General features: G+C 47.2%; 1 protein-coding gene across 1 annotated transcript in view; it reads right to left on the minus strand.

Annotated features, from left to right (window-relative positions):
• Positions 1-26,309, minus strand: part of CNGB1 (cyclic nucleotide gated channel subunit beta 1) — a 1,925,718-nt gene that overhangs the window by 570,708 nt on the left and 1,328,701 nt on the right. The window contains exon 31 of the mRNA XM_069217388.1: positions 7,978-8,064. Within this exon, the coding sequence (XP_069073489.1) occupies positions 7,978-8,064 (87 nt within the window). The remainder of the gene's footprint in view (positions 1-7,977; positions 8,065-26,309) is intronic.

The following is a 26,309-nucleotide window of genomic DNA, read 5'->3' on the forward strand; positions in this document are numbered from 1 at the left end:
AAGCCCAGACTGAACAACAACTGCGTTGTCATCTGCAGGTGATGCAGCACGAGCTCCGGAGACTTGGCTTTGATCAACCAATTGTCCAGGTAAAGGAATACTGCTATTCCCTTCCTCCTGAGGTTCGCTGCAACCACCATCACCTTTGTGAAGACCCGAGGCGCGGAAGTAAGACCAAAAGGAAGGACTGCAAACTGGTAGTGTTGCAACCCCACCACAAAACGGAGATACTTCCTGTGTGACTTAAGAATGGGAATATGGAAATAAGCATCCTGCAAGTCGACAGACACCATCCAATCCTCCTTGTTCAACGCCATAAGTACCTGTGCTAGAGTCAACATTTTGAATTTCTCCTGTTTGAGGACCCAATTCAAAATCCTCATGTCCAGGATAGGCCTCAAACGTACATCCTTTTTGGGGATCAGAAAATACCTTGAATAACATCCCTGACCCCTCTCCTGCTCGGGAACCAACTCCACTGCACCTTTTGACAACAGGGATATAACCTCCTGTTCTAACAACAGGAGATGATCTTCTGAACAAAAGGAAGGACGGGGAGGGAAGGGAGGTGGAATCTCCCAAAAGGGAAGGGCATAGCCTTTCCTCACCACACTTATGACCCAGGAGTCTGATGTTATTGACTCCCACATGCGAAGAAAAAGAGACAACCTTCCCCCTACCAGAGATACATGGGACGCAATGGTTAGAGGACTAGGGTTGCTTTCCCTGTTGCATCCCCCCTGAGGAAGAGGAAGAGGTAGGGTGCTGCTGTTGGGTGGCCCCTCTAGTGCGGACTCTACCCCGCCCCCTAAAAGATCTGTACGGGAGACTTGATGGCTGCTGGCCTGCCTGCTGCGATCTCCCACGAAAGGACGCCCCTTCATCCAAACACTCTAAGACGTCTAAATGATCTAAAAGGGGTTGAAACAGCTTGCAGGCCCAAGGATTTCGCCGTTGCCCTACACTCTTTAAAGCGCTCCAACGCAGAGTCAGCTTTAGTGCCAAATAGTTTATCGCCATCAAAGGGCAAGTCTAACAATGTGGCTTGGACATCCGACGAAAACCCAGACATACGCAACGAAACAAGACGTCTGGTAGCAATGGAGGTTCCCATGGCTCTAGCAACCGAGTCCGTGGTGTCCAGTCCTGATTGTATGACCTGCGTTGCCACAGCCTGGGCATCCGTGAGGAGTCCCTGCAAGTCTTGGGGCATATCAGGCAACGCTGCTTTAGCTGCATCTATTATAGCATGAATGTATCTTCCCAGGATACACGTGGTATTTTCTGATTTAAGTTCCATGCTGCAGGACGAAAAAACTTTCTTTGCAGACTGCTCCACCCTTTTGGACTCCCTGTTGGATGGCACACCAGGGAAGGAACCAGGAGCAGACCGCGATGAACAAAGCGCTTGTACCACCAGACTCTCAGGAGACGGATGTTTCTAAAGGAATTCAGGGTCCCCAGATGCTGATCTATATCTCCTGGCCACCGACCTATTCACCGCCGATGAGGAAACAGACTTTTTCCAAATGTCAACTATGGGATCCATAAGAGCTTAATTAAAAGGCAACAATGGATCCACAACAGCAGTGGCAGGAAGTAGCACCTCCGTCAGGATATTCATCTTGACCTGGGCCACCAGAACCGGGAGTTCTAAGAAATCAGCAGCCTTCCTGATGACAGAATGAAACAAGGCTGCCTCCTCTGTATATTCCCCTGGCGAGGCCAAATCCCACTCCAGGGAAGTATCCAGCCCACTGGCAGTGTCCAACCCCTGAAAGTCACCTAGGGGCTCCCAATCTCCCCTTCCTCAAGGAGCTGTCTCTGGTATTCTCTCTCCTCCAACAATCTGAGGGCCTTCCTTTGGGTACGCAATTTTGCCTCCGGCCCTGGCGTCGACAAAGAGTTGGCCGACGTCGGAGAACGGCATCGAGAAGGCGTCACCATGCGGTCTCCGGACCCCTCCGACGCCGGAGATGGATCCATCGGTGCCGTGACCAAACGATCTCCACCCATCGACGCCATCCGACTTCGGGATGCCTCCATCTGCATAGACACCGGTGTCGAAGTCCTTTCCATCGACGTCGACGGCTGCACCGCCGGTACCGACGCCGGGCTAGTGTCCCCTGCCGGATAAAATGGCATGAACGGCGTCGGTCTATAAGGAGCCGGAACGCCTAAATTAAATGCCAAGAGACCAGTGGGGCCAGCCGGCGCACCACCTCCCGGCACCATGCTCTGAAAGATGGCAAACATGGCTTTAAGGAATGCCGCTGGATCCGTCCCCGGAGCAGGGAAAGCAGAATACTCCTGAGGAGCCGGACTCGGATCCTGGACATCCGGATACACCGGAGATGAGCGAGGATTTTGAGGCTCCACCACCTCAAAGACCGAAGGCGCCGGAGAAGACTGCAGAGTCGAAGGTTGAGGAGTCACCGTCGGGCTGACCTCCCATAACTTATGGTGCCAAGCAGATGGAGACCTCGACCTCGAACGACTTCCTCTGGAACGACGCTGGGAATCGTGATGGCGCCATTTCCTATGACTCTTCGCCGACTTCCCCGACGAAGACCTATGGTGACTCCTCTTCTCCTTTTTAGCTTTTGCTAAAAATAATTTGGCTTCACGCTCCTTCAGAGCTTTAGGGTTCATTTTCTGGCACGAACCACACTCTTGAACGTCGTGGTCCGAGCTCAGACACCATAGACAGTCGTTATGCGGGTCATTGACTGACATCCGACTTCCGCACTCTCTGCAAGGCTTGAACCCTGACTTTTGCGGAGCAGACATCCCGAAAAAACACAAAGTATCCCTTTCAACAGCAAACGATACAAGAGCTGGAGAAATAACCGTTATCGAAGGCACAGAAAAAAGGGAACTGATGTCAGCACGCCGGCGAGAGCCTCTTATTGGCACAATGACGTCAGACGGAGCCGCGTGGAGTCGGGCAATTGTGACGTCCTCGCCAACGTGCAGAGCTGGAAAGAAGTTTCCGTTGAATGCTGCGCATTGGGGAGAATTCATTAGGTGAGGAATCCACAGGTAGTTGTATCCATCAGAAATGTAATGACAGAGATCAATACGCCATCCTACAGGTGGCTCGTCCACAGGAAGACCTCAAAATAGAGAATGCCAACATATGTATCTTTCCTGACTTTACCCTACAGGTTCAAAGACAACACAGGTGCTTTAATGAAATAAAGCAGGTACTGCGGGATCGAGAATATAAATACATGATGTTATTCCCGGCAAAACTGAAGGTTATTGCAAGGAGTAAGATGAGGATCTTCACAACACCAGAAGAGATGAGGGAATGGCTAGAGGACTGGCGAGTATAGAAACAAAAAAAGGAGATCCACAAACAATCGCCAGATCCTCAATCAGGCAGAAACAGCCGGGAGTCCTCGGGCGACAACAGCCACTTTAGGAATAAACGCAATCTATCAGAGATATAAGAATGTTAAAAATCCAGCACATGATAAACTGGGCGGTCGGGTGGGTTACAGAGACCCCACCCTTTGGGTGGGGTAATATCCCCTCTCACTATAGACGATGGGGTGTTTGAACAAAGATGCATTCAATATCCTGAAAGCTCTGACGAGGAGGTAATGCCACACCCCCACCTGTTTATGTTACATGGGAGACAGCCTCTCTGCAAATTGGTGAGGTGGGCGGTTTATCACTCACAGTGCAGGGTAGCAGGGAGAGGGGAGGTTTGTGGGAAATTAGAAATGTTTAAGATTAAGTTTCAAGTTAAGATAAACTGTGTTCTTGATTTCTGCGATAATGCTCCTTACGGGACAGTGAAGCACTGTATGGCAGACTGCCAGGGACAAGACCCACACTGTAAGAAAAGGAGTGACACTGATTCTCTCCCCCTAGTAGCACCTCAAAACTCCAACAAAGACAAGGTCACGTAACCTTTCATATGGTCCTTGGTAATTGGTCTGGGTAACAAGATAAAATGCACACTATTTCTCCAGTACCTCCGGAAACACTCCTCAAATATGGTGCTTCTCCAGGAGACACATTTACGGGGCACAACATGCAAACCACTAGACAGATTTGCTTATAAACTCCTAACCCATGCGGGCTACACTAGCGACTCACAAGGAGTGGGGATGAAGGTCAAGAAATCGATTCCCTTCTTACTGCAACGTAGTTGGCGTGACATACTGGGCAGATATGTTGTGATATCCAGCCTATGGGATGACCCTGAATGTGGGTTCTGTTTATATTCCCCTGCGCCTACACTTGCTGGCTTTCCCTGAAATAAATGCATCTTTACTAGGATTGCCACAAGGGACCCTGATCATGGGGGGAGCCATCAACGCGGTTATGGACCAAGCACTGGATAGGCTTTCTGGAGCCTTCATGGGAAGTGAAACCTGACCTCTGAGTTCCTTTGTGGACGTTCTAGGCTGGTAGACATATGGAGGACACATAACACAAACAGCCGGGGATATACTTACTTTTCACCCTCCCACAATAGCTTCTCTCAATATATTATCTGTTCACACAATGCATAGACATGCACAGATTCCAAGAGGCTCACATTAGACCCCAGGGAGTCTCTGACCATTATCTGGTCGAGATTAGATTGCAAAACACAATTTGGATCACATCTTTCGCCCCGAAGATTAGTACATGGTACCTTAAAGAAACAAATATCAGGGATGCACTAAGGGTAGGTGCTGAAGTATACTTCCAAAAAAGTGTAGGTACAGTGGCCTCCGCAAGTACTCTATGGGAGGCATTCAAGGCGGTAATACGGGGCCAGGAACAAGCCCACATGGGGGGAAGAAGAAAGAAATGTCCCTCCAATGTAACAAGATTAAACGGGACATCAAGTGTTTAGAGTTGAGGATGAAGACAGAACAAACCAGCAAACTCGGTCACCAATTGCGCCTTAAATAGAGAGACCTCCGGGACCTAGTTGAGGGACCCGCTCGCAGCTATGCCCTTGCAATGTAGCAATGTCTTTATAATGTCAGTGACAAGGCAAACAAGCTTCTGGTGTGGCTAGATAGGAGAGATCAGGAAAGGTCCTGGGTGCTCAAGATAGAGGACAAAGAGGGAAGACTCCTAGGAAATGGTCAAAATCTAGCCAACGCATTCGCTGACTATTTTGAGGAACTATATCAACCAGCCACATCCATGGGAGATGTTGACTGTATGGAATTTTGGCGAGATATCCACCTCGGCGAGCTGACGGAGATATCAAGAGTGACTCTGGAGGAGAACCTTACGATGAAGAGATCACACAGGCCATGTGTGGGCTGCAGTCAGGGAAGGCCATGGGCCCCAATGCTACCATTGTAGTGATTCATAAGGCAGGGAAACCACAAGACAGATGCAGCTCTTATAGACTGGTCTCCTTATAAAATGCGGAAACAAAGATCTTAGCAAAGTTCTTAGCAAATAGGCTCCACACTGTTACTACATCACTGATCCACCCTGGCCAGTGGGGCTTCATGCCTCATAGGGGAATGAGACTAATCCTTCAGCGGCTTTATGGAGCACTCTATGACAAGCAGACCTGATTCCAAAGAATCGGACCTCATGGCGCTAGAAACCACAATAGTCTTCGATAGTACTGAATGTCCTTATTTATTCGCCACACTCCACAAGATGGGTTTCAGACCTAAATTTAGTAGCTGGATACGCCTTCTCTATCGTTCCCCTATGGCAAGAGTCCAAGTGAATGGCACGGTATCTTTGGTACACGCCCTATCAAATCCCTCAGACTTTATTTCGGCAAATCGATTAAGCGCCTAGGCTCCTCTTATGGGATGGAGGGGTCCGACACACTGCACTTCACAAGCTTCAAAGGGGGTGTTCGAAGGGGATCTGGTGATTCCAAGCATCTCTAAATACTACTAGACCTCGCAACTGGCGGTGGTGAATAAATGGGTATCTGCAGACAGGGACGAACCAGCCTATTGAGTGGACTTAACGGTCCTCTATAGATACAAAGTAGAGAAGATGCTTCCAGCTTACACAAGGGCAGTGGTGAGGGCCTGAAGGGAAGCTAATAGAGCCCTAGGCTCGCAAAACACATTAACAGAACTAACCCCCTTGTGGGACAGTGATCTACTACGAGAGGTGGATGGTTTGGAGGGGTTCTCCAATGGGGAGCTTCTGGGCATTGAGCACCTAAGAGATGTTTGGAGATACCAAGCGTACATCTCCTTTGAAAGCCTCCCAACTGACTACGGTATGGGAGAATCAGAACAATATAAATATCTGCAATTGGGTCACCCCTTGCGTTGCCACATTAGAGAGGGAGAGCAACTGACACCTGCCACACCTCCGGAAGATAGGCTCCTCACAGAACACATACCAGACAAAACTATTTCCCTGCTCTATAGGAAACTCCTAAATAATATCTCAGATTTATTGGGATCCCTTAGAAAGGGGGGGTCTGGAGACCTGGGAGAATTAACAGATGAGGACTGGCAAGAGGCACTACAGAGCCCAAGGGAAATTTCTATCTGAGCCAGATTCCGTTTGATACAACTAAAACTTCTACACGGATTCTACTGCTCTAGATCCCTTCTACACAAAATTCACAAAGCAGATATATCTGCCTGCCTTTGGGGCTGCAAACAAGAGGATACCTTTTTTCACATCCTCTGGGCCTGCCCAGTGATCCAGTCCTTTTGGGCAGGGATCACTGTAGCAAAGCAGACCCTGGGACTCATTCACCCTGTATCTGAAAAGTGGATTTCTTTGCAAATATCAGGGGATGAGCCTACGCCAAGATATGGGCAATGTAGGCATTCGAAGTGGCTAAGCGTAACATAGCGGGGCAGTGGGGCTGTCTGCCCCACCAACCATGGAGCATTGGGAGTCTGACCTAGACTGGTGTCAATGAACTGAGAAAGTAGTTTATCAGGGTTGCCCTACAAAATGGAAGAAAGTATGGGGATCTTAGTGTGCAATCAGAGGGGACTCGAATCCTGGATCTTAACATACGCACAAACAGGGGGTGTTAGATGTTGTACGATATGCCTTAAGATAATTGTGCTTGGGCTGTAAAAGCACCAAACGGTGTAAAGTTAAGATAAATGAGGCAAACTGATAATTTATAAAATCATCACTGTTGTTCTATGCTGACCTGTAACCACAAATATATGAAGATGACACCCTGAGCATTGTTTCAATAAAAAGAGTTTCAAAAAGATATAATGCCCTCCTTCGACCGGTCTAATAAAACTCCATCATGGTCTTTCTATGAGTCTGGAGGAAAGGGGCACGGGGCATGCCAATAAGTACAGTTTTTTCACTTCAGTGACACTTGTTTATTTAAATGGCATTATGGCAGATTGTTCCTCTGGACAGATAGTAAGTACTAGTGTTCTGGAAGCCTCCAGAGGTTATGGTGGAACTGGGCCACGGAGTGGTTATGGATGTGTATATGCTTCTTTTCTCTGATCTATTTTACAGTTAACAAATGCCGCTTTGTTTCACTCAGGCATGATGGACATACAGTGAGTGGATGAAGCAGCATAAAAGCTTACCAGTATGAGAGTTGTTTATATCTTGTAATAAAAAGCTGCACAACTAGGCCATAAAAATGTGAACATTTTGATACACAACTTTACAGAGTAATTGTACATGGACCTCCTAGTCTTGTTTTTATATGAATGAAAAAGATCCCTTTTTGAGCAGAGGGGTTTCAAGGCTGTCCTTGGTTGACAAAGATGAATCACACCAGATTATGTTTATGTACAGGAAGTGAGTGATAAATTCCGGAGAGTAGGCAGCGAAGGAGACAATTTACGCTAAAGGTTTCTCACCTAAGAATTCCAACTGGAGGGGAAAGACAGAAGACAATAATAAATGGTCTGCTACGCAGTCATTGGATAATTATAAGGAAAACAGACATCAGAGAGGCAGAAAGTTGTATCACCAAAGTCAATAAATTGAACCTTAATGATTTATAATGCAGACCATCACAATCGTCTGACTCACCTTCAGAATCCGTGGAAGTCGCAGAAGGGAACGCACACCAAACTTCAAGTACAGGAAATCCAGGGGAAGCAGCGAAATCAAGTCCATCTAGGATGAATATTGCACAGACTTAGACTTGTCACCCATAATTTCAGACACAAATTAAAACATATGTAATGGTGCAGAAACAAAGGAAGGAAACAGAACAGAAAAAATAGCTGACAACACTGTAAATCTCATTCATACATACTTTATATTTCTTAGAAGTAGCCTATGACAGAACTAAAGGGGTGTTCTAGTTTACTATAGTTGTAAACTAACACCGTTAAAAAATATTGTTGTGACAATAGTATTGGGGGACATAGTATCTCAGGTAAGAATATTGTCTATTTTTACTTTGTTTCAGGTTTATGAGTTATTGTTTTTTGTTATAAAATTTCAATGTATTAACTTTTAGGAATTTAGATTATTATCTGATGTAACATATTTTTTTAATTAATGTTATATGTAAAGTAGGTGTATCTTTAATGTACTTAAGGTAATTTTTTAATTAATTGTTATTTCTAATGTATTGTTTGTGTATTTTATATATGTCATACATTTTTGGATTGTTTTAATATTCTATGTTAATTTTTGGTGGGTTGTTGGGTTTGTAGAGGATAAGTTAGGATTGAAAAAAAATATATACACATAATTCAATATTTAACATTCATTATTAATTTTTGATTAGTTAATTTATTTAGTAAATAAGCAAATTATTTAGATATTTTAGGAACATTTTATGAGTGGCTGCTTTGTAAAATTGCTATTTATTTCAATAAATGTATTCGTTTTATTATTGTTGTTGGTGCCGGTAGTATCATTGTTGTTAACAATACCAATTGTATTTTGTTTGAGTTTATTGTGGTAGATAAATTATAAAAAATATGTTTACAATTTTCATTTTTGGTGGACTGCATGGTTTGTAGATAAGTAGGGGGAAAGTGTTTTAAATATATATTTTTTTATGGTATTTATTAATTGGTAAAACCATTGCATAAATACTTAACATATTTACATATTTTATATTGACAGTTTTATATATATATATATATATATATATATATATATATATATATATATATATATATATATAAAGAGTTATATGTACAAAGAGAGTGAGCAGGGCAGAGAGAGAGGGGGACAGAAATAGAGTCAGACTTTTTAAAATAAGTTGCATTTTTAATTAGCAGGCTTAATTTAATATTTTGTCTATTTTTTATAATCTTACTTAATTATTAATGTGTTTTTACATTTTAAATTGTATTTACATTGATTTATATTTATTTTGATTACTTAGCCCGTTAGACACTAAGGCCCTCATTCCAACCCTGGCGGTCTATGACCGCCAGGGTGGAGGGCAACGGAAGCACCGCCAACAGGCTGGTGGTGCTTCCAGGGCCATTCTGACCGCGGCGGTAAAGCCGCGGTCAGAAAAGGGGATCCGGCGGTTTCCCGCCGGATTTCCCCTGGCCCGGAGAATCCTCCATGGCGGCGCTGCTTGCAGCGCCGCCATGGGGATTCCGACCCCCTTCCCGCCAGCCTGTTTCTGGCGGTTTACACCGCCAGAACCAGGATGGCGGGAACGGGTGTCGTGGGGCCCCTGGGGGCCCCTGCACTGCCCATGCCACTGGCATGGGCAGTGCAGGGGCCCCCTAACAGGGCCCCATTAAGATTTTCACTGTCTGCTTTGCAGACAGTGAAAATCGCGACGGGTGCAACTGCACCCGTCGCACCCCTGCAACTCCGCCGGCTCCATTCGGAGCCGGCTTCATTGTTGCAGGGTCTTTCCCGCTGGGCCGGCAGGCGCCCTTTTGGCGGTCGCCCGCCGGCCCAGCGGGAAAATCGAAATGACCCCCGCGGTCTTTTGACCGCGGTGCGGTCTTTGGCTTGATTAAGATATTGGCAGATGGTTACTCCTTCACAACGGTGACGGAAATCCCGTCCATCGAAATCTAAATTCCATAGGAAATAATGGGACTTAGATTCAGAAGACAGGGTATCTGTCGTTGTAAGGGAGTAACCCATCTGCCAACATCATAACCAGGCCTCTAGGCTTTCCCACATCCTGATGCTGATCTCTTTTTGTGATTTTTGTGGCACTTTACACTTAGACCTTCACAACTTTTTTCCACAAAAGATAACCAGGCCAAATTTGCATCCTTAATTCCGTCACCTTGGGGATTAAAAAGTAAGCCAGAATTTGTTGATTCCCCTGGAGGGTGCTGCGAAAATATCTTATTTACTGGAAAAAAGGGGAAAAAGTGTGGTGCAAGAAAGTATGTTTTGCTACAAATGGCTTCAAGAAAAGGTTTGCTGTGCCATCATCACCATCATCCCACTTTCCAGGAATGAGCAGAGCTGGCAAAGGAAACATTATTAGCACAGGTTTCACATTTTTCTTAGTGGTAGTCCATTTTCCCCATTTCATGTGGTTTCAATCTACTTGGGAGTCTATGATGGAAACAGGTGTGAAACCTGAGAGTGAACCCAGAAAGCTATACATTTCTGAAAAGTAAGCATAATTGAAATTCAGCAATGGGTCAGCAGCTGGCCGGCTGGCTGGCTCGTGGATTTCCCAAAATACATAATGAAAATAAGGAGAAAAAATATCAATTGGTGATGCCTTCTTCTGTAATTTTCTGCATTCATGGACAATTAAAAAAATAACATACAGTTACATCATGCAGATCCTTGCTATTGTGGAGATATATAATGTTTGGTCATTGTCCAAAGACATACAATAGCCAGAGCTAACAACTGAGCAGCTGGTTATAATGATCTTCCATTGTGTACTGACCATGCATCAATTCATTTGGTAAAATCTAATGAATGAAAATGGGTATGAAGAAAACCAATGTATTTGTTTTAAATGTGCACAAGATACTGAGTTTAAGAATAGAGGTTATTTGTACACCTCTGAATTAGGTATAACCCATGCTATCAAAATATTCGTACAGCTTTTGCAAAATGAATTCTTTCTTGTTCACTGGCTTACATTTGGAAGCCGAAAATGTAGAAAAATCCTATTGGTAATAACAAATGTTCTTATATATTGTGTTCCCACACTTCTCCTGATAAAAACAGTACCCCATACAGGCCTATTGCCCGCAACAGGAAAGGATCCAAAATGCAATACGAAAATATCAGACTTCTTAGCATGAAAAATGTGGGTAGCTGAGGAATTTGGGAACTTTGAAAGTTAGTGAACGCTGCTAAGAATTTTGGGGATCCCTGTAAATTCTGGAAACTTCCCTCACAAAAATGTGAAAACAATGCATGATTTTAGCCAAAGTTTGAGGTTTGCAGGGTATTGTGGGTAAGAAATGATAGCGGAATCATATGGCACACCACTCTTGACTTCACTGGGTGTCTAGTGTTCAGAAATATTAGGGTTTAGTTGGGTTCTCTGTTTGCCAGTTCACCTCTAATAGTGAAGCCATTCACCATGGTAAGTGAGAAGAATTTGGAACTTACCCTCACTCTGCTGGCCTTTGTGTCAAAACTGTGCCCTAAAGAATCCAATTTCCACTTGCTTGCCATGAGAATGGGGAAAGCCAGTTAGCCTTTTTTCGCTGAAATCTAGTAGGCCTTCTGCTCACCTATGGTGAAGACTGTTGTTAAACTCCCCTCAATCTTCCTCAAGGGTAGCAGAAAGACTGCTGGCCCTGTACTGGGGAGAGGCATGGACTGATGTTGGGTAGGCCACTCACCTCCTTTTTCATTTACCATTTTTTACCATTGTGTTTACTGTGCTTTGTACCCCGAGGGGCAGATTGTGGGTAAGCCCCAGTGGAGGCAGAAATACTGCTTGTCCCATTTTGGGGTGTGGGCTTGACCTGATGTTTGGCAGGCCGCCCCAGCCCTTTTATCATTTTTACCATTTTTTCCAGTAGCCTAATGGGTTTTCTGCCAAAGGGGTAAGCCTCCAAGTTTCCAAAGCAGAAAAACATTTAGGCCTAATTTAGGATGAGTATATGGCTCCATGCCTGAGTCAATGCCTCAACCCATTCTAATATTTGGGCCATTTATTTCTTAGGTGACTAGTGGGTTCTCTGTCCCCTCTACAGTGACGGATTGGGGCAAACCAACCAAGGCTGCCTGCATTTATTTCTTTTTTCCCTGATATCTAGGGGTAAATACTCTACCTTCCACCAGGATGAGGCTTCTGTAGTGGGAAATGACCCGTTGGGCAACATCCCTTGTTCTATGTGGCCTAATTTATACCTGGTAAATAATGAGCTACCTGCCTCTCTGGGAGGGCAGGTAGGGATTAATCCCACAATCTGTCACGGGGGCGGCAGAAAGAATGTTGTGCTTCACCAGTTCTGGGTAAGGGCATAGCCCTGTGCCTATGTAGTTAGTTATCACCCCTTCATTTTTTTGCCCTATTTTGCCTAATAGACTTTCCGACCCTCTCAGATGGTGGTGGTTAGGGGGGTGCGGGGGGGGGGGGGGGGAAATTGGGGTTAAAAAACTTCTATAAGCCCCACGAAGGGCAGAAAAACTGTTAAGGTGAACTGGAAGATCTGTCCCATGCCGGGGGGGATGGAGAGGGGCACACTTCCCTACCAGTAATTTCCTGGTGTTCTAGTAGGGTGGATCCATGCTTGCAGATTGCCCTCAGAGGGAGCTCTTCAAGTAAGGATGCATTAAGGAGAGAGTTATGCCTCCACCCTCAGCACCGCTGAAAGTGAAAGCAAACAATGCCATTCACATGGGAAGATTTTACTTTGGTTTTGCTGTACTGACAGCAAGGAAGCTATTGGAAAAGAAAATTGTCCTTCTTTGGCTTATACCTGAAATAAAGAGTTTGCAGGAAAGGAAAAGAAAATATTACAACAGGAGATTTTTTTTCCTGTATGGTACAACCCGTTGACATTCGCTATACTTTCAGAGTAGTGCATTGGAGATAAATGGGTAGTCCACTGCACTAAAATGTTTAATGTATTGTTGAACAAGTTACTTACCGTCGGTAACAAATTATTGAGTAGAGACATATTCTAGTAGCAGGTTGCTTACCTTAGAATTTCCCCCAGGTGTCAATCTGGATCCAGAGCTTTTTCTTTGAGCAGTACCCCTTGCGCCCTGTTAGGTGGCGTCAGTCGACTCCGCATCAGTCGTTGGCGCTGTGGTCGCCTGATATGACGTTGCAGGTCGTATATAGGCGCCACACCGGCGCGCTGACATCAATTTCTTTTCACAACTTTCCATGCCAGAAGCGCAGAGCCATGCAGAACACTGACTCTGGTGCACCAGAACAAGGGCCCTAAAAAGAAAGTTCTGGTCCCTAGAAATCAGTTTGCAGAGCAGGGAGGATGGTAAGGAATCTCCACCTAGAAAATGTCTCTATCAGATAATTTGTTACCGAAGGTAAGTAACTTGTTCATATGCTAGAGAATTCTAGTTGAAGATTCCTATCCTTAGAATAAATCTTCAAGCAATAGCATCCACAGAGGAGGGTCTGCGAACCAAGATCATACTAAGAAGTCCTGCAGGACAGAAAGGGCAAAATACCCATCCCTTTGGACCTGACTATCCAGGCAGTAGTGTTTGGTGAACGTGTGCAATGATGCCAACGTTGTTGCCTGACAGATGCCCAGGACTTGAACTCTGCATGCTAATGCAGTGGTTGCAACTGTTGTTCTGGTGGAGTGAGCGTGCAAACCCTCTGGGGGTGGCCTTTTAGCCAATCCATAACACATTTTATTGAAGAAATCGACCCATCTAGAGATGGTTCTCTTCTGCATTGCCAGACTTTCCATCTGCATAACCCACAAAGAGTTGATAATCCACCCTGCACCCTTTAGTACAATCAAGATAGAACACCAACGATCTTTTTAGGGCCAGATGGTGGAGTCTCTCCTTTTCCTTGGAAGTATGTGGGGGTGCGTAAAAAGCAGGCAAAGTGATGGATTGGCCTGCATGATAGGGCATGAACACTTTAGGTAGAAAGAACGCCCTGGTGCGAAGCACCACCTTGTCAGGATGGATGGAGATGAAAGTTGACTTTGAGGAAAGAGCCTGCAGCTCATTCACTCTGCAGGCAGAGGTGATGGCTACAAGGAAGGCTGTTTTCAGAGTAAGAAACTGAAGTGGGGAGTTGTGAAGTGGCTCAAAAGGAGCACACATCAGAAAAGTAAGAACTCATTTCAAATCTCATCGGGTAATTATGAACAGAGAAGGAGAAAACAGACGGGTAAAGCCCTTGAGAAAGCTTGCAACAATGGGAGATTTAAACAAGGAGGGTTGGTCTGGCAATTTGTGGAAAGCCAAGATTGCAGTTAAATAACCCTTTGGGGTGCCCAGAGGAGAGTCCTGCTGGGCCAAAGAAAGAATAAACAAGAGAACCTTACAAACAGGGGCAGAGAGGGGGTCAAAAGACTTGTCTTTACAGCGTGCCACAAGTTTGTTCCAACGACAGGCGTATACCGTTTTGATGGAGGGACGCCTGGCTGCCAAGATAACATTACAGACTTCGGGTGGAAGGTCAAAAGCTGTCAACTGCCACTGCTCAATCTCCACACAAGAAGGCAGAGACTGGACAGGTGCGGGTGGAGAACCGTCCCCTGCTGATGTGATAGAAGATCCTCCCGAAGGGGCAGTCTAATTGGAGGATCGATGGCTGGGTTCAAGAGCTCGGGATACCATACCCTTGGTGCCCAGTCAAGAGCCACAAGAATGACTTGGGTCTGGATGTTCTTGATCTTCTTGAGAACTCTGGGCAAGATGGTATTGGTGGAAAGGCAGAAAGGAGGCCAGAGTTCCACTTGAGACAAAAAGCTACACTGAGCGAGTGCCGCCTTAAAAACTCCAATGAGCAAAACAGGTGACATTGCACGTTCTCTGCGGAGGCGAACCAATTTAACCAAGGCTCTCCCTACTGCTGAAAGAGACCCTGCGCCACGCCACCTCCGTATGGAGACACCATTTGTGATAGACTAGGCATTGACGACCGAGTTCGTCCACTCTGGCATTGAGAGAATCCACCAGGTGTTGAACCACCAGGGATATGTCCTTATGTTCCAGCTATGTCCAGAGGCGGAGAGCCTCCTGACAAAGGGTCCACGACCCCACCCGCCCTGCTTGTTGCAGTACCACATGATGTTGGTGTTGCCCAAGAATACCTGCACCACTTTCCCTTTGAGAGAGGGAAGGAAGGCTTTCTATGCTAGTCTGGTCACCCTGAGCTCCAAAAGACTGATAAGGAGCACGGACTCCACCGGAGACCAGACACCTCTGATCTCTGCCTTCCCCATGTGGTCACCCCATCCCAGGAGTGACACATCTGTCACTACAGTCACATCTGGTTGGAGAAGTGAGATGGATGTTCCTCTGACGCAATTGTGGTTTAAAAGCCACCACTGCAGATCTTGCGCAGTCCCCTCCTAGATCTGAACCATGTCAGAGCGATTCCCCTGATGCTGCGCCCCCTGGAACTTCAGTTCCTATTGCAGAGACTGCATAAGCCATCTGGCATATTCACCAGCAGGATGCAGGAGGCCATGAGGCCCAGCAGCCTCAGAGTCATTCTCACCGAAATCCAGGATAGAGGCTGAAATATCGGTATCATAGCCTGAATATACTGGACTCGCTACTGGGGAGGATAGGCCCGAAACTGCACTGTGAACATAACAGCTCCGATGAAAGGGAGCATCTGAGAGGGAGTCAGGTGTGACTTCGGCACATTTATAGTGAACCCCATTGAATGCAGGAGGTCCGCTGTAGTCTGGAGGTGGGAGACGACAGCCTGGGGCGAGCCCACCCTCAAAAGACAGTTGTTGAGGTAAGAGAAGTCTGAAACCCCTGCACAGATGAGCTGGGACCAACGCCATCACTTTTGTGAACACCCAAAGGGTGCTGGTAAGGCCAAGAGGGAGCAATGTAAATTGAAAATGCTTGTGACCTCCTACATCTGTGGGCAGGCAGGACAGGAATAAGAAATAAGCATCCTACAAGTCCAACGCTACCATCCGGTCTCCTGGGTCCAGGTCAGATAGGACCTGAGCCACAGTGAGCATTTTGAACTTCTCCTTCCTGAGGAAGAGATTGAAGGACAAGGGTTGAGGATAGGGTGGAGGCCCTTGTCCTTACTGGGCACCAGAAAGTAGCGTGAATAACAACCACAACCTACTTCTGGCACAGGGACCCTCTCTATGGCTTCCATGGCCAGAGAGCCTTGACCTCTTGTGGAGAAGTTCCAGGTGATCCTCTGTCATCTGATCGTAGAACGTGGCATGGAAGGAGGGGTAGTCTAGAAGGGGAGGGAGTAGCCCCTTTGGACTATTTGCAAAACCCACCTGTCTGACTTGATGGTGTTCCAGTGGGGTAAATCCCTCTGCTGACTGGTCCCGGGTGGGAATGTGCCAGACTAGGAAGGTTTGGAGGCTGCAGCCGGGGGGAAGGAGGGAGGGAGGCAGTGGACTTGCTAGACTTGTGGCTCCTTTATCCATGTAGACACTAGATCCCACATCCCCGGCCACAGAGAGGCTGAGCAGCATGCACATCATGGTGGCTGGCAGGGAACATATGTGGCAGGGTGCCCCTTCTGTAGCCACAAAAGGGACGAAAAGCAGACTGAGGGGTGCAAGTGGCAGCAGCGAGGCCAAGGGACCGGGCTATAGCCTAGGACTTCTAAAGCATTCCGAGCACTGAGTCTGGTTTGTCCCCAAAGAGATGGGTGCTATCAAAGGGCATGTCCATCAAAGTAGATTGGACATCCCCTAAAAAGCCAGATGTCCTTAACCAGGCTTGGCGCCTCAGGGCCACCGTTGAAGCAACCAATCTGCCCAGAGAGTAGGTCATATCCAGCCCATATCTGATTGTGAACTTAGCTGCCTCTCTCCCATCAGCAACAGCCTGGGAAAGAATGGACCAGGCCTCCTCTGGGACCTGTGGCAGCACTTGCGTGACTATGTTCCATAACGTATCGGTATAGTGGTCCAAAAGGCATGCAGTGTTCATGGACTGCAATGGCACTCTGGCGAAAGAAAACAGTTTCTTCCCAAGGTGGCCCAGCCTCTTTGATTCCCTATCCAGGGGAGCATAATGGAACGCGCCTTGAGACATAAAGGCTTGGATGACTAAGCTGTCGGGGTAGGGTGTTGGGTCATGAATAAAGGTTCTCAGGCGCAGGACTATGGTGGAGGGTGACTGTCCTAATAACAGGAGCCCCTGTGCTGGGTTTGGACAAGGTCCCCAGCAGGACATCCGTGAGGGCTTCACTGAAGGGCAAAAGGGGTTCTGACGTGGAGACCCCAGGCTGAAGCACCTCAGTCAGAAGACTGGTTTTGACAGTCACCAAATGCCGCTTGAAGCCCAAGACCTCGGACGCTCTCCGCACCACCACTGAGTAAGAAGCCCCCTCCTCCATAGCCACGGTAAGGGGAGAAAGCATACCAGCGTCAGGGGAGGTAACCAGACCACTGGCTTCACCCAATTCCTGAGCCAAGTCCATAGGGTCTTCAAGCTGGAATTGTAATTTTTAAAGAGTCCAGCACCCCCTCCATACCGTCACTGAACTTGTGCCCATAAGATTAAGGGTCAAGATTCGATCTAGGGACCAAGGTCCCTGCCAAAGTCCTAAGCTGCGTTGAGTAACGCCGCTCCAACTGGAGTCGGCTCGGAGTATAGGATCAGTGTTGCTTGTCAGGAGCATTGATGCCAGAACCATTGTCGGGGAAGGTCACAATGGTACGACTAATGTCGGTTCGGATCACAAAGCAGATCCCTGGGTGCCCCTCAGAGCTGAATGCGCCAGTGCGGTACCTGAGGGGGCCCCTTCCAACCTTGCGGGGCACAAAGGCTCCCCAACAGCGCCAGACTGTCCAAAGATGAGGCGCATGACCTCGTAAAATGCCTTTAATTTGGCTGGTGTGGCTCTGGCTCAAGGAAACTCAGCGAGGCGTGGAGCCAACCCAGAAATAGGCTCCAAAGACAGAGACCTAGAGCGAGGATGCTCCTTCCCTGTGTCACGTCATCCTAGCCAAGAGGTGAAGTTGAAGAACAGTTGTGCTTCTTCGACTTCTTCTTCTGCTTACCCGAATGTCCCAATGATTTTGAATGGGACGAGGAAGAGTGATGATGGCTCCACAAGCGATCTCGGAATCTTCCTCTTGAGCGAGACCGGGAGCGTTGTGGAGCTGGCCACTGGGCAACGAGCAGCTATAGGGACAACTTACTCAAAGCCTTTGAGCTCATGGCCCGGCAGTCAAAGCAAGACTTTGGGTCGTGGACGTGCTCACACACACCAATCCATGATGCTCCACAAAAGCAGGCTCCAAGTGGAGTGTTAAGTCAGTCGAGCGGGCTGACAGTCATAATCCAAGTCTAAGACAAATATATCACTCATGTAGGGCTCAAACATGCAGTATGAAAATTTTAAGTGCAAACAATAGGACACATAACGGCCGTGAAACAGTCTTGATCACATGACCTCAACTGTGAATCCATATAATATAAAGTGCAAAACATAAAGAAAGGACTTAAATTGAAATAAGACATTCAAGCAATGTCTTGAAATTACTACAGTGCAAATAAAGGTCATAATACCTGAATAAATACATGGTAGACTACACTTGGACATAAGTACATCATTAAAAGCAAATCATGCATGTGGTATCCAAAATACTGTATGGCCCAAGGTGGAAAAAAAGTACCATACGCGAACTTTTTACTGTGGTATACAGCTGTCAGTTACATTGGGCTTTTTTTGCACATATGATGCTAAAATGCACATACTTTTCAGAATATGTCCTTTTTCTGTGTTTTTTTAAATTATGTTTAAATATATTTGTGTTATTTAATTTTAACGCATCTATGAAATTTAATATCTGTATTTTATGTTTTAAGATGGTTTTGTTTTACTTTTTGAGAAATGCTTTTAGCAATGCATTTTTATATTTACTTTTATTTTGCTGTTTTGTGTTTACTTATACATATATAGTTTTTATTTTAGTTTATTTTTAATTAGTACATTTATATTTAAATTTAAATTATTAGTATATATTTATTTTTGTTTTCATTTTATTTGAAATTACATATTTATTTTATTGCACTATGTTATTAAATTGTACTTTTTTGTGTTTGTGCACTGGCATGAAATAGTGGAAAATAGCTAAGGTCCTAGGGGAGGGCCAAAATCTATACTAAATAGTGGAATGTGAAGTTAGGCCCCCCCACCCAAGGATGTGGAGTAGTTAGTAGGGAGCTGGGAGAACTCAGGTCCCCAAGAGGTGAACTCTTAAATGACCCCCAACGACCAGGACAGCAGAGGTAAGTTACCTGGTTTTCTCATAGACTAACAAGAGGACTTAGAAAATAAACTTTACAGGAACAGGAGTAGACCGGAGGAACGCAAAGGTGGATTCTGGAAGAAGAGGACCGGCAAAAGAAGGGGAAAAATTCCAGTCCACGATGGAGTGTCCAGACGGGGCAGGAACCACTGTCCATCCTTCTGTGGGTGAAGATCTGTGTCGACGCAGGAGGATGAAGACCAGCTGCGGAGTCCAAGAGCTTCAGAGGAGTCCCCGGAGTTTTGCAGAAGATATCTCATGCTGGTTGTCGGACTGCAGAGAGGTCAGCAGTCAGAAAGACCACCATCAAACCTTGGCAAATGCAAATCAGGGCAGAAGAGGAGTTGCAGAGCTGAAGAGGACTGGCAAGGCCCTGGGGACTTGACCCTTAGAGGGGAGACCGGGCTGACACTAAGCAGTCGGGAGAGCCAGCAGAAGCAGTCGTAGTCCCCACAGGAAACCCACTGGCAGCAGGCACAGTAAGTTGCAGTGAGGACCAGTCAGCACACCTGGAGAGGAGTCGCACATCGCTGGAGCAGAAAGGAGAGACTGTCCTTTGAAGGATAAAGTGCTGGAGGCTGGGGCTACTTGAGGCCGAAAGATCCCTCAGAGCAAGAGTCAACAACCCTTGGTTGCTGCAAGAGGTAAGGGGTCACCATCTCACAAGTTGGATAGAAGGCAGAGAGGACTAAGTGGACCACTCCGACCCACCACCTGTGTTGCAGGGTCCACGCAGTTCCAGAGGAAAGCAGATCCACGCAGCCAGACGTTGTTTCCCTAGGTGTCTGTGGAGGCAGGGGAGTGATTCCTTCACTCCAAGGGAGATTCCTTCTTGTTTCTTGGTGCAGCTGAAGAGACCCCAGAGGATGCACAGCCATGGAAATGTTGGAGTTGCTGGAAGGAGCCGGGAAACAATGGTGCAAAGCAAGGTGGTCTCAGGAGTTGCAGTTTTGCTCGGATCCTGAAGTGTCCAGGTGTGGTTTCGGTGGCCAGGAGCAAGCAGTCGATGCAGAGGAGTCCTGGTGGAGCCTTGCATGCCGAATATGGGGACCCACATGCAAGGGAGTCCCTAAATAGGGCAAAAAAAGGGGTTTGGTCAATCTGCACGGTGGCCACCTATCACAGGGGATCACTAACACCACCTGCCTCACCTGGCCACTCAAATGCTCCCAGAGGCCTCTACACACCTTATTTCTAAGATGGCAGAATTGAGTGGCCACTGGGGGAGCTCTGGGCACCACACCTAGGGTGGTAATGGACAGGGGTGTGGTAACTCTCTTTTCCTTTTTCCAGTTTTGTGCCAGAGTAGGGACCTGGGGTCCCTTGACTGGTGCAAACTGGTTTACGCAAGGAGGGCATCAAATGTGCTCTTCAAAACAAACCAGTGGCTTGGGGAGGCTAGCGCTCCTAGTCTCGTAACACCTACTTCCAAGGGAGAGAGTGTTGCATTCCCTCTCCCACAGGAAACCCTTTGTTCTGTCTTCCCCTGCTTGAGCCGGTGTAGCAGCAGGAGGGCAGAACCCTGTCTGAGGGGTGGCAGCAGTGTGGGCTGCCTGCTAACCCTGGAAGACTGGTAGGAGCAATACTGTGGGGTCCTCTAAGGAGCCCTCAAGAGTGCATGCAATCATGCCACCAATAGTGGGGTCGGTATTGGGGTATGATTCCGACATGTTTGATTCCAAACATGCCTAGGTTCTGAGTTACCATTAGGCAGCTGGACCACAGGTACTGGGCAGTGGCCAGTACACAAGTAAAATGGTTTTCCCGCACTTACGTAGTCCAGTGCATTGGGACAGAAGTTTGTAGGGGCACCTCTGCTCATGCAGGGGTGCCCACCCACGCGGGGACCTGCACCCAGCTCTTTGGGCAGAAAGGGCCTGCCATAGGGATGACTTACGGTGACCTGGTTCAGTGACCAGCAGTTAAAGGGTGCATGCACCTTTTCACACAGGCTGCAATGGCAGGCCTGCAGATGCAGTTTGCAGGGGCTCCCATGGATGATATAATACATGCTGCAGCCCAAAGGGGTCCCCTGGTGTACCAATGCCATGGGTACCTAAGTAACATATTACACCAGTATGCCAATAGTGGGGTTTAAAAAGGTACCAGAGTAACCAACTTTGGAGGAGAGAGCACAATCACTGGGGTCCTGGTTAGCACGATCCCTGCAAAAACAGACTAAACACACTGACAGACAGGCAAAAAGCTGGGGTAACCATGTCAAAAAGAATGACTTTCCTACAATGACCATCGCAATGCACGTGTGGAGGGTGCTGGAGGGGTGGGGGTTCATGTTGGATGCAGGGCCTGGCTACCTAATTTCCTTATTTATTGCAGTATCCTCAGTACAAAATGCTTTCAGTTTTCCATTTTGATTCTATCAAGATGGCATTCAGACGGGCCATACTTTTGGCATAAATTCAGGATGTTAGCACTCTAGCTGCTCATTAGAATACTGTAAGCTGCTGATCACCAGGAAGTTAACTGGCAGTCTGCTGCTGGTGTTGAAAGTTGAAATGTTTCAGTCCGCATGTCAGAATGCTTTAACGAAATAGAACAGAAAGTTATTTGAGTACTCGTCTAAAACTTGCTAATTTTTCTTTCTACAGCACTAACCACAATTTCTACAGCACTAACCATATTTTCTATGACAAAATGAACCCCTTTATTTTGTTCCTTTCTAAATTAAGGCCCTCATTACAACTTCGACGGTCTTCACAGAAGACCGCTGAAGCTGCGTGTGCCAGTATACCGCCAGTGCTGGCTCCCTATGTGGACTTTTCAGTGTTACCGTCCACTGGCCCAGTGGAAAAGTCACATCAACATTGCTGCTGGCTCGTAATAGAGCAGGCAGCAATGCTGAGGTGCAGTGGGTGCTGTAGCACCCGTCGCGCATTTCACTGCCCGAAATTCGGGCAGTGAAATGCGGGATGGAGCTTTGGCTGGGGGCCCCTGCACTGCCCATGCCAAGTGCATGGGCAGTGCAGGGGCCCCCAGGAGCACCCCAAGTCCCCCTTACCGCCAGCCTTTCCATGGCGGTGTTTACCGCCGTGGATAGGCTGGCGGTCTAGGGATTATGACCGCCAGGCAGAAGCCTGGCGGTATAGTGGAGGGGCCGGCAGTATGGCCGTGACTATTGCGCCACGGTCATAATAGCTGGAAGAACACCGCCAGCTTACCGTTGGCCTCCAGGGTTGTAATGAGGCCCTAAATGTTTTAAGTTTTACCATTTTGATTCAATCAAGATTGCTTCAGGTGTGCCACACTTTTGTCATAAGTAGGAATGTTTGCTCTCCAGTTGTTCTTTAGAGCACTCTGGCAGGCTGCAGTACAACACAGGGGAATGAACTGACAGGCTGCTCCTGTTAGAAGTACGTGTTTTACTGAGAATGTCAGCCTTCATTCTCATATGGCCGAGAAAGATAGTGTGAATTTATAGAAAATTTGCTCTAATTTTAGCTTCTGGAGCACCTTTTATAACCTCTATGGGAAAATCATGAGAGAGCAGTTCTCTCTCAAATATGATTCATGAAATCCAAGCAGGGTAAAATCACATTAGAACACACCACAATTCCTAAAATTGGCACCATCAACAAATGATTTATATTGTAACTAAGATGTGTTATCACCCTTTATAGGGCGACAAAGCAAAAACAACAAGTGATGGATGGAATGCTGAACATTGTCAAACATTCACCCCCAGTACAGTGATCTGGGCCTAAATCCATCGTTTTTTTGCTGCCCATGCCATTCCAGTTTGGACCCAGCCATATGCAAATCAGTCTTGACCCTGTTCCCCATGGGAACAGTCCAGCCTGAACTGCTAGGCCAGGTCTTCCCTGGACTGGAAACAAGCATCCTGGGACCGGTTTCGGGGTTTCACCCCTCATCAGCCAGGCTAGCTTGAATCCAGTGGCATGGGAAGCACGGGACCTACGTCTGGGCATACCCTTCCCACTTAGGGAGACAAAGCAAAAACAACAAGTGATGGACGGAATGCTGAACATTGTCAAACATTCACCCCCAGTACAGTGATCTGGGCCTAAATCCATCGTTTTTTTGCTGCCCATGCCATTCCAGTTTGGACCCAGCCATATGCAAATCAGTCTTGACCCTGTTCCCCATGGGAACAGTCCAGCCCGAACTGCTAGGCCAGGTCTTCCCTGGACTGGAAACAAGCATCCTGGGACCGGTTTCGGGGTTTCACCCCTCATCAGCCAGGCTAGCTTGAATCCGGTGGCATGGGAAGCACGGGACCCACGTCTGGGCATACCCTTCCCACTTAGGGCGACAAAGCAAAAACAACAAGTGATGGACGGAATGCTGAACATTGTCAAACATTCACCCCCAGTACAGTGATCTGGGCCTAAATCCATCGTTTTTTTGCTGCCCATGCCATTCCAGTTTGGACCCAGCCATATGCAAATCAGTCTTGACCCTGTTCCCCAAGGGAACAGTCCAGCCCGAACTGCTAGGCCAGGTCTTCCCTGGACTGGAAACAAGCATCCTGGGACCGGTTTCGGGGTTTCACCCCTCATCAGCCAGGCTAGCTTGAATGCCCAGACGTGGGTCCCGGGCTCACTGTGCCACTGGATTCAAGCTAGCCTGGCTGATGAGGGGTGAAACCCCGAAACCGGTCCCAGGATGCTTGTTTCCGGTCCAGGGAGAACCTGGCCTGGCAGTTCGGGCTGGACTGTTCCCATGAGGAACAGGGTCAAGACTGATTTGCATATGGCTGGGTTCAAACTGGGGTGGCATGGTGAGCAAAATAATGGATGGATTAAACCCAGATCTGTGACTGGGGGTGAATGTTTGATTGGTTCCGCATTCCGTCCATCCAGTTACGCTATCCCACAGCGTTTATATTTTGCTTTGCTTTTGCCGCCCTAAGTGCGCCGGGTATGCCCAGATGTGGGTCCCGGGCTCACTGTGCCACTGGATTCAAGCTAGCCTGGCTGATGAGGGGTGAAACCCCGAAACCGGTCCCAGGATGCTTGTTTCCGGTCCAGGGAGAACCTGGCCTGGCAGTTCGGGCTGGACTGTTCCCATGAGGAACAGGGTCAAGACTGATTTGCATATGGCTGGGTTCAAACTCGGGTGGCATGGTGAGCAAAATAATGGATGGATTAAACCCGGATCTGTGACTGCGGGTGAATGTTTGATTGGTTCCGCATTCCGTCCATCCAGTTACGCTATCCCACAGCGTTTATATTTTGCTTTGCTTTTGCCGCCCTAAGTGCGCCGGGTATGCCCAGACGTGGGTCCCGGGCTCACTGTGCCACTGGATTCAAGCTAGCCTGGCTGATGAGGGGTGAAACCCCGAAACCGGTCCCAGGATGCTTGTTTCCGGTCCAGGGAGAACCTGGCCTGGCAGTTCGGGCTGGACTGTTCCCATGAGGAACAGGGTCAAGACTGATTTGCATATGGCTGGGTTCAAACTGGGGTGGCATGGTGAGCAAAATAATGGATGGATTAAACCCAGATCTGTGACTGGGGGTGAATGTTTGATTGGTTCCGCATTCCGTCCATCCAGTTACGCTATCCCACAGCGTTTATATTTTGCTTTGCTTTTGCCGCCCTAAGTGCGCCGGGTATGCCCAGACGTGGGTCCCGGGCTCACTGTGCCACTGGATTCAAGCTAGCCTGGCTGATGAGGGGTGAAACCCCGAAACCGGTCCCAGGATGCTTGTTTCCGGTCCAGGGAGAACCTGGCCTGGCAGTTTGGGCTGGACTGTTCCCATGAGGAACAGGGTCAAGAGTGATTTGCATATGGCTGGGTTCAAACTGGGGTGGCATGGTGAGCAAAATAATGGATGGATTAAACCCAGATCTGTGACTGGGGGTGAATGTTTGATTGGTTCCGCATTCCGTCCATCCAGTTACGCTATCCCACAGCGTTTATATTTTGCTTTGCTATCACCCTTTATAGGTTCTCCTTTTTGTGACCCTAAAAACCTGCCATTCACTACCAACCATTTCAATTGGGTGCTATCATGTATATTGGTCCCAAGATGGCTGCCATCACTTTCTAGTTGAAGTACTGACAGCCAATCATATCTCACCATGAGATCTGTGCTTAGGCTCCGCCCAAATTTACACATTCCTTTTCCTTTTAATATCTCAAACACTACTGAACGCAATTACACCAAATAACAAAAAGCACAATCTACAGAACAAAATCTAGCCTTCTGCCAAATTTGGTGTAATTCCGTCCAGCCGTTCTGGTTGTAGTCAGGTTCAAGACTCATATGGGAATTAACATGGGAAACACACTTTTTTTACCCCCCCCCCGCCCTTTTTCTTGGCCCCCACTTGATAAATGACCCCAAAACATTAATGTGCAACAAGAATCACCTGCACACTTTTTTGGGAAAATTCTGAGATTCCAAAGATATAGGCAAGTCAAAATATGCCCTTCCTATGGAAACAGTCCTAACTATAACTACCTATTGGCAACGAGTAGGTAATATGTATATATATATATATATATATATATATATATATATATATATATATGGAAAATGTCACTTACCCAGTGTACACCTGTTCGTGGCATGTTCGCTGCAGATTCACATGCTGTGCATTATCCTGCCATCTAGTGTTGGGCTCAGAGTGTTACAAGTTGTTTTTCCTTCGAAGAAGGGTTTTCGAGTCACGGGATCGAGCGACTCCTCATTTTCGGTTCCATTGCGCATGGGCATCGACTCCATTGTTAGACTGTTTTTTCGCAGAGGGTAAAGGAAGGCGTGATAGAGTATATAGGCACAAAGTAAGAGATGTCCATGCTAATGTAAATGTATATACATATGTACAAATGTTTGTAACTTAAACGACTACAGGCTTCCGGGGAGGAGGCAGGGTGCATGTGAATCTGCAGCGGAACATGCCACGAACAGATGTACACTGGGTAAGTGACATTTTTTGTTCGATGGCATGTGTAGCTGCAGATACACATGCTGTGCATAAGTTGTTTGAAATAATGTTCTTAGAACAGCTTGACCTACTGTGGCTTGTTGTCGT

Source organism: Pleurodeles waltl, chromosome 12 (assembly GCF_031143425.1).
Source record: "Pleurodeles waltl isolate 20211129_DDA chromosome 12, aPleWal1.hap1.20221129, whole genome shotgun sequence".
Taxonomy (NCBI): domain Eukaryota; kingdom Metazoa; phylum Chordata; class Amphibia; order Caudata; family Salamandridae; genus Pleurodeles; species Pleurodeles waltl.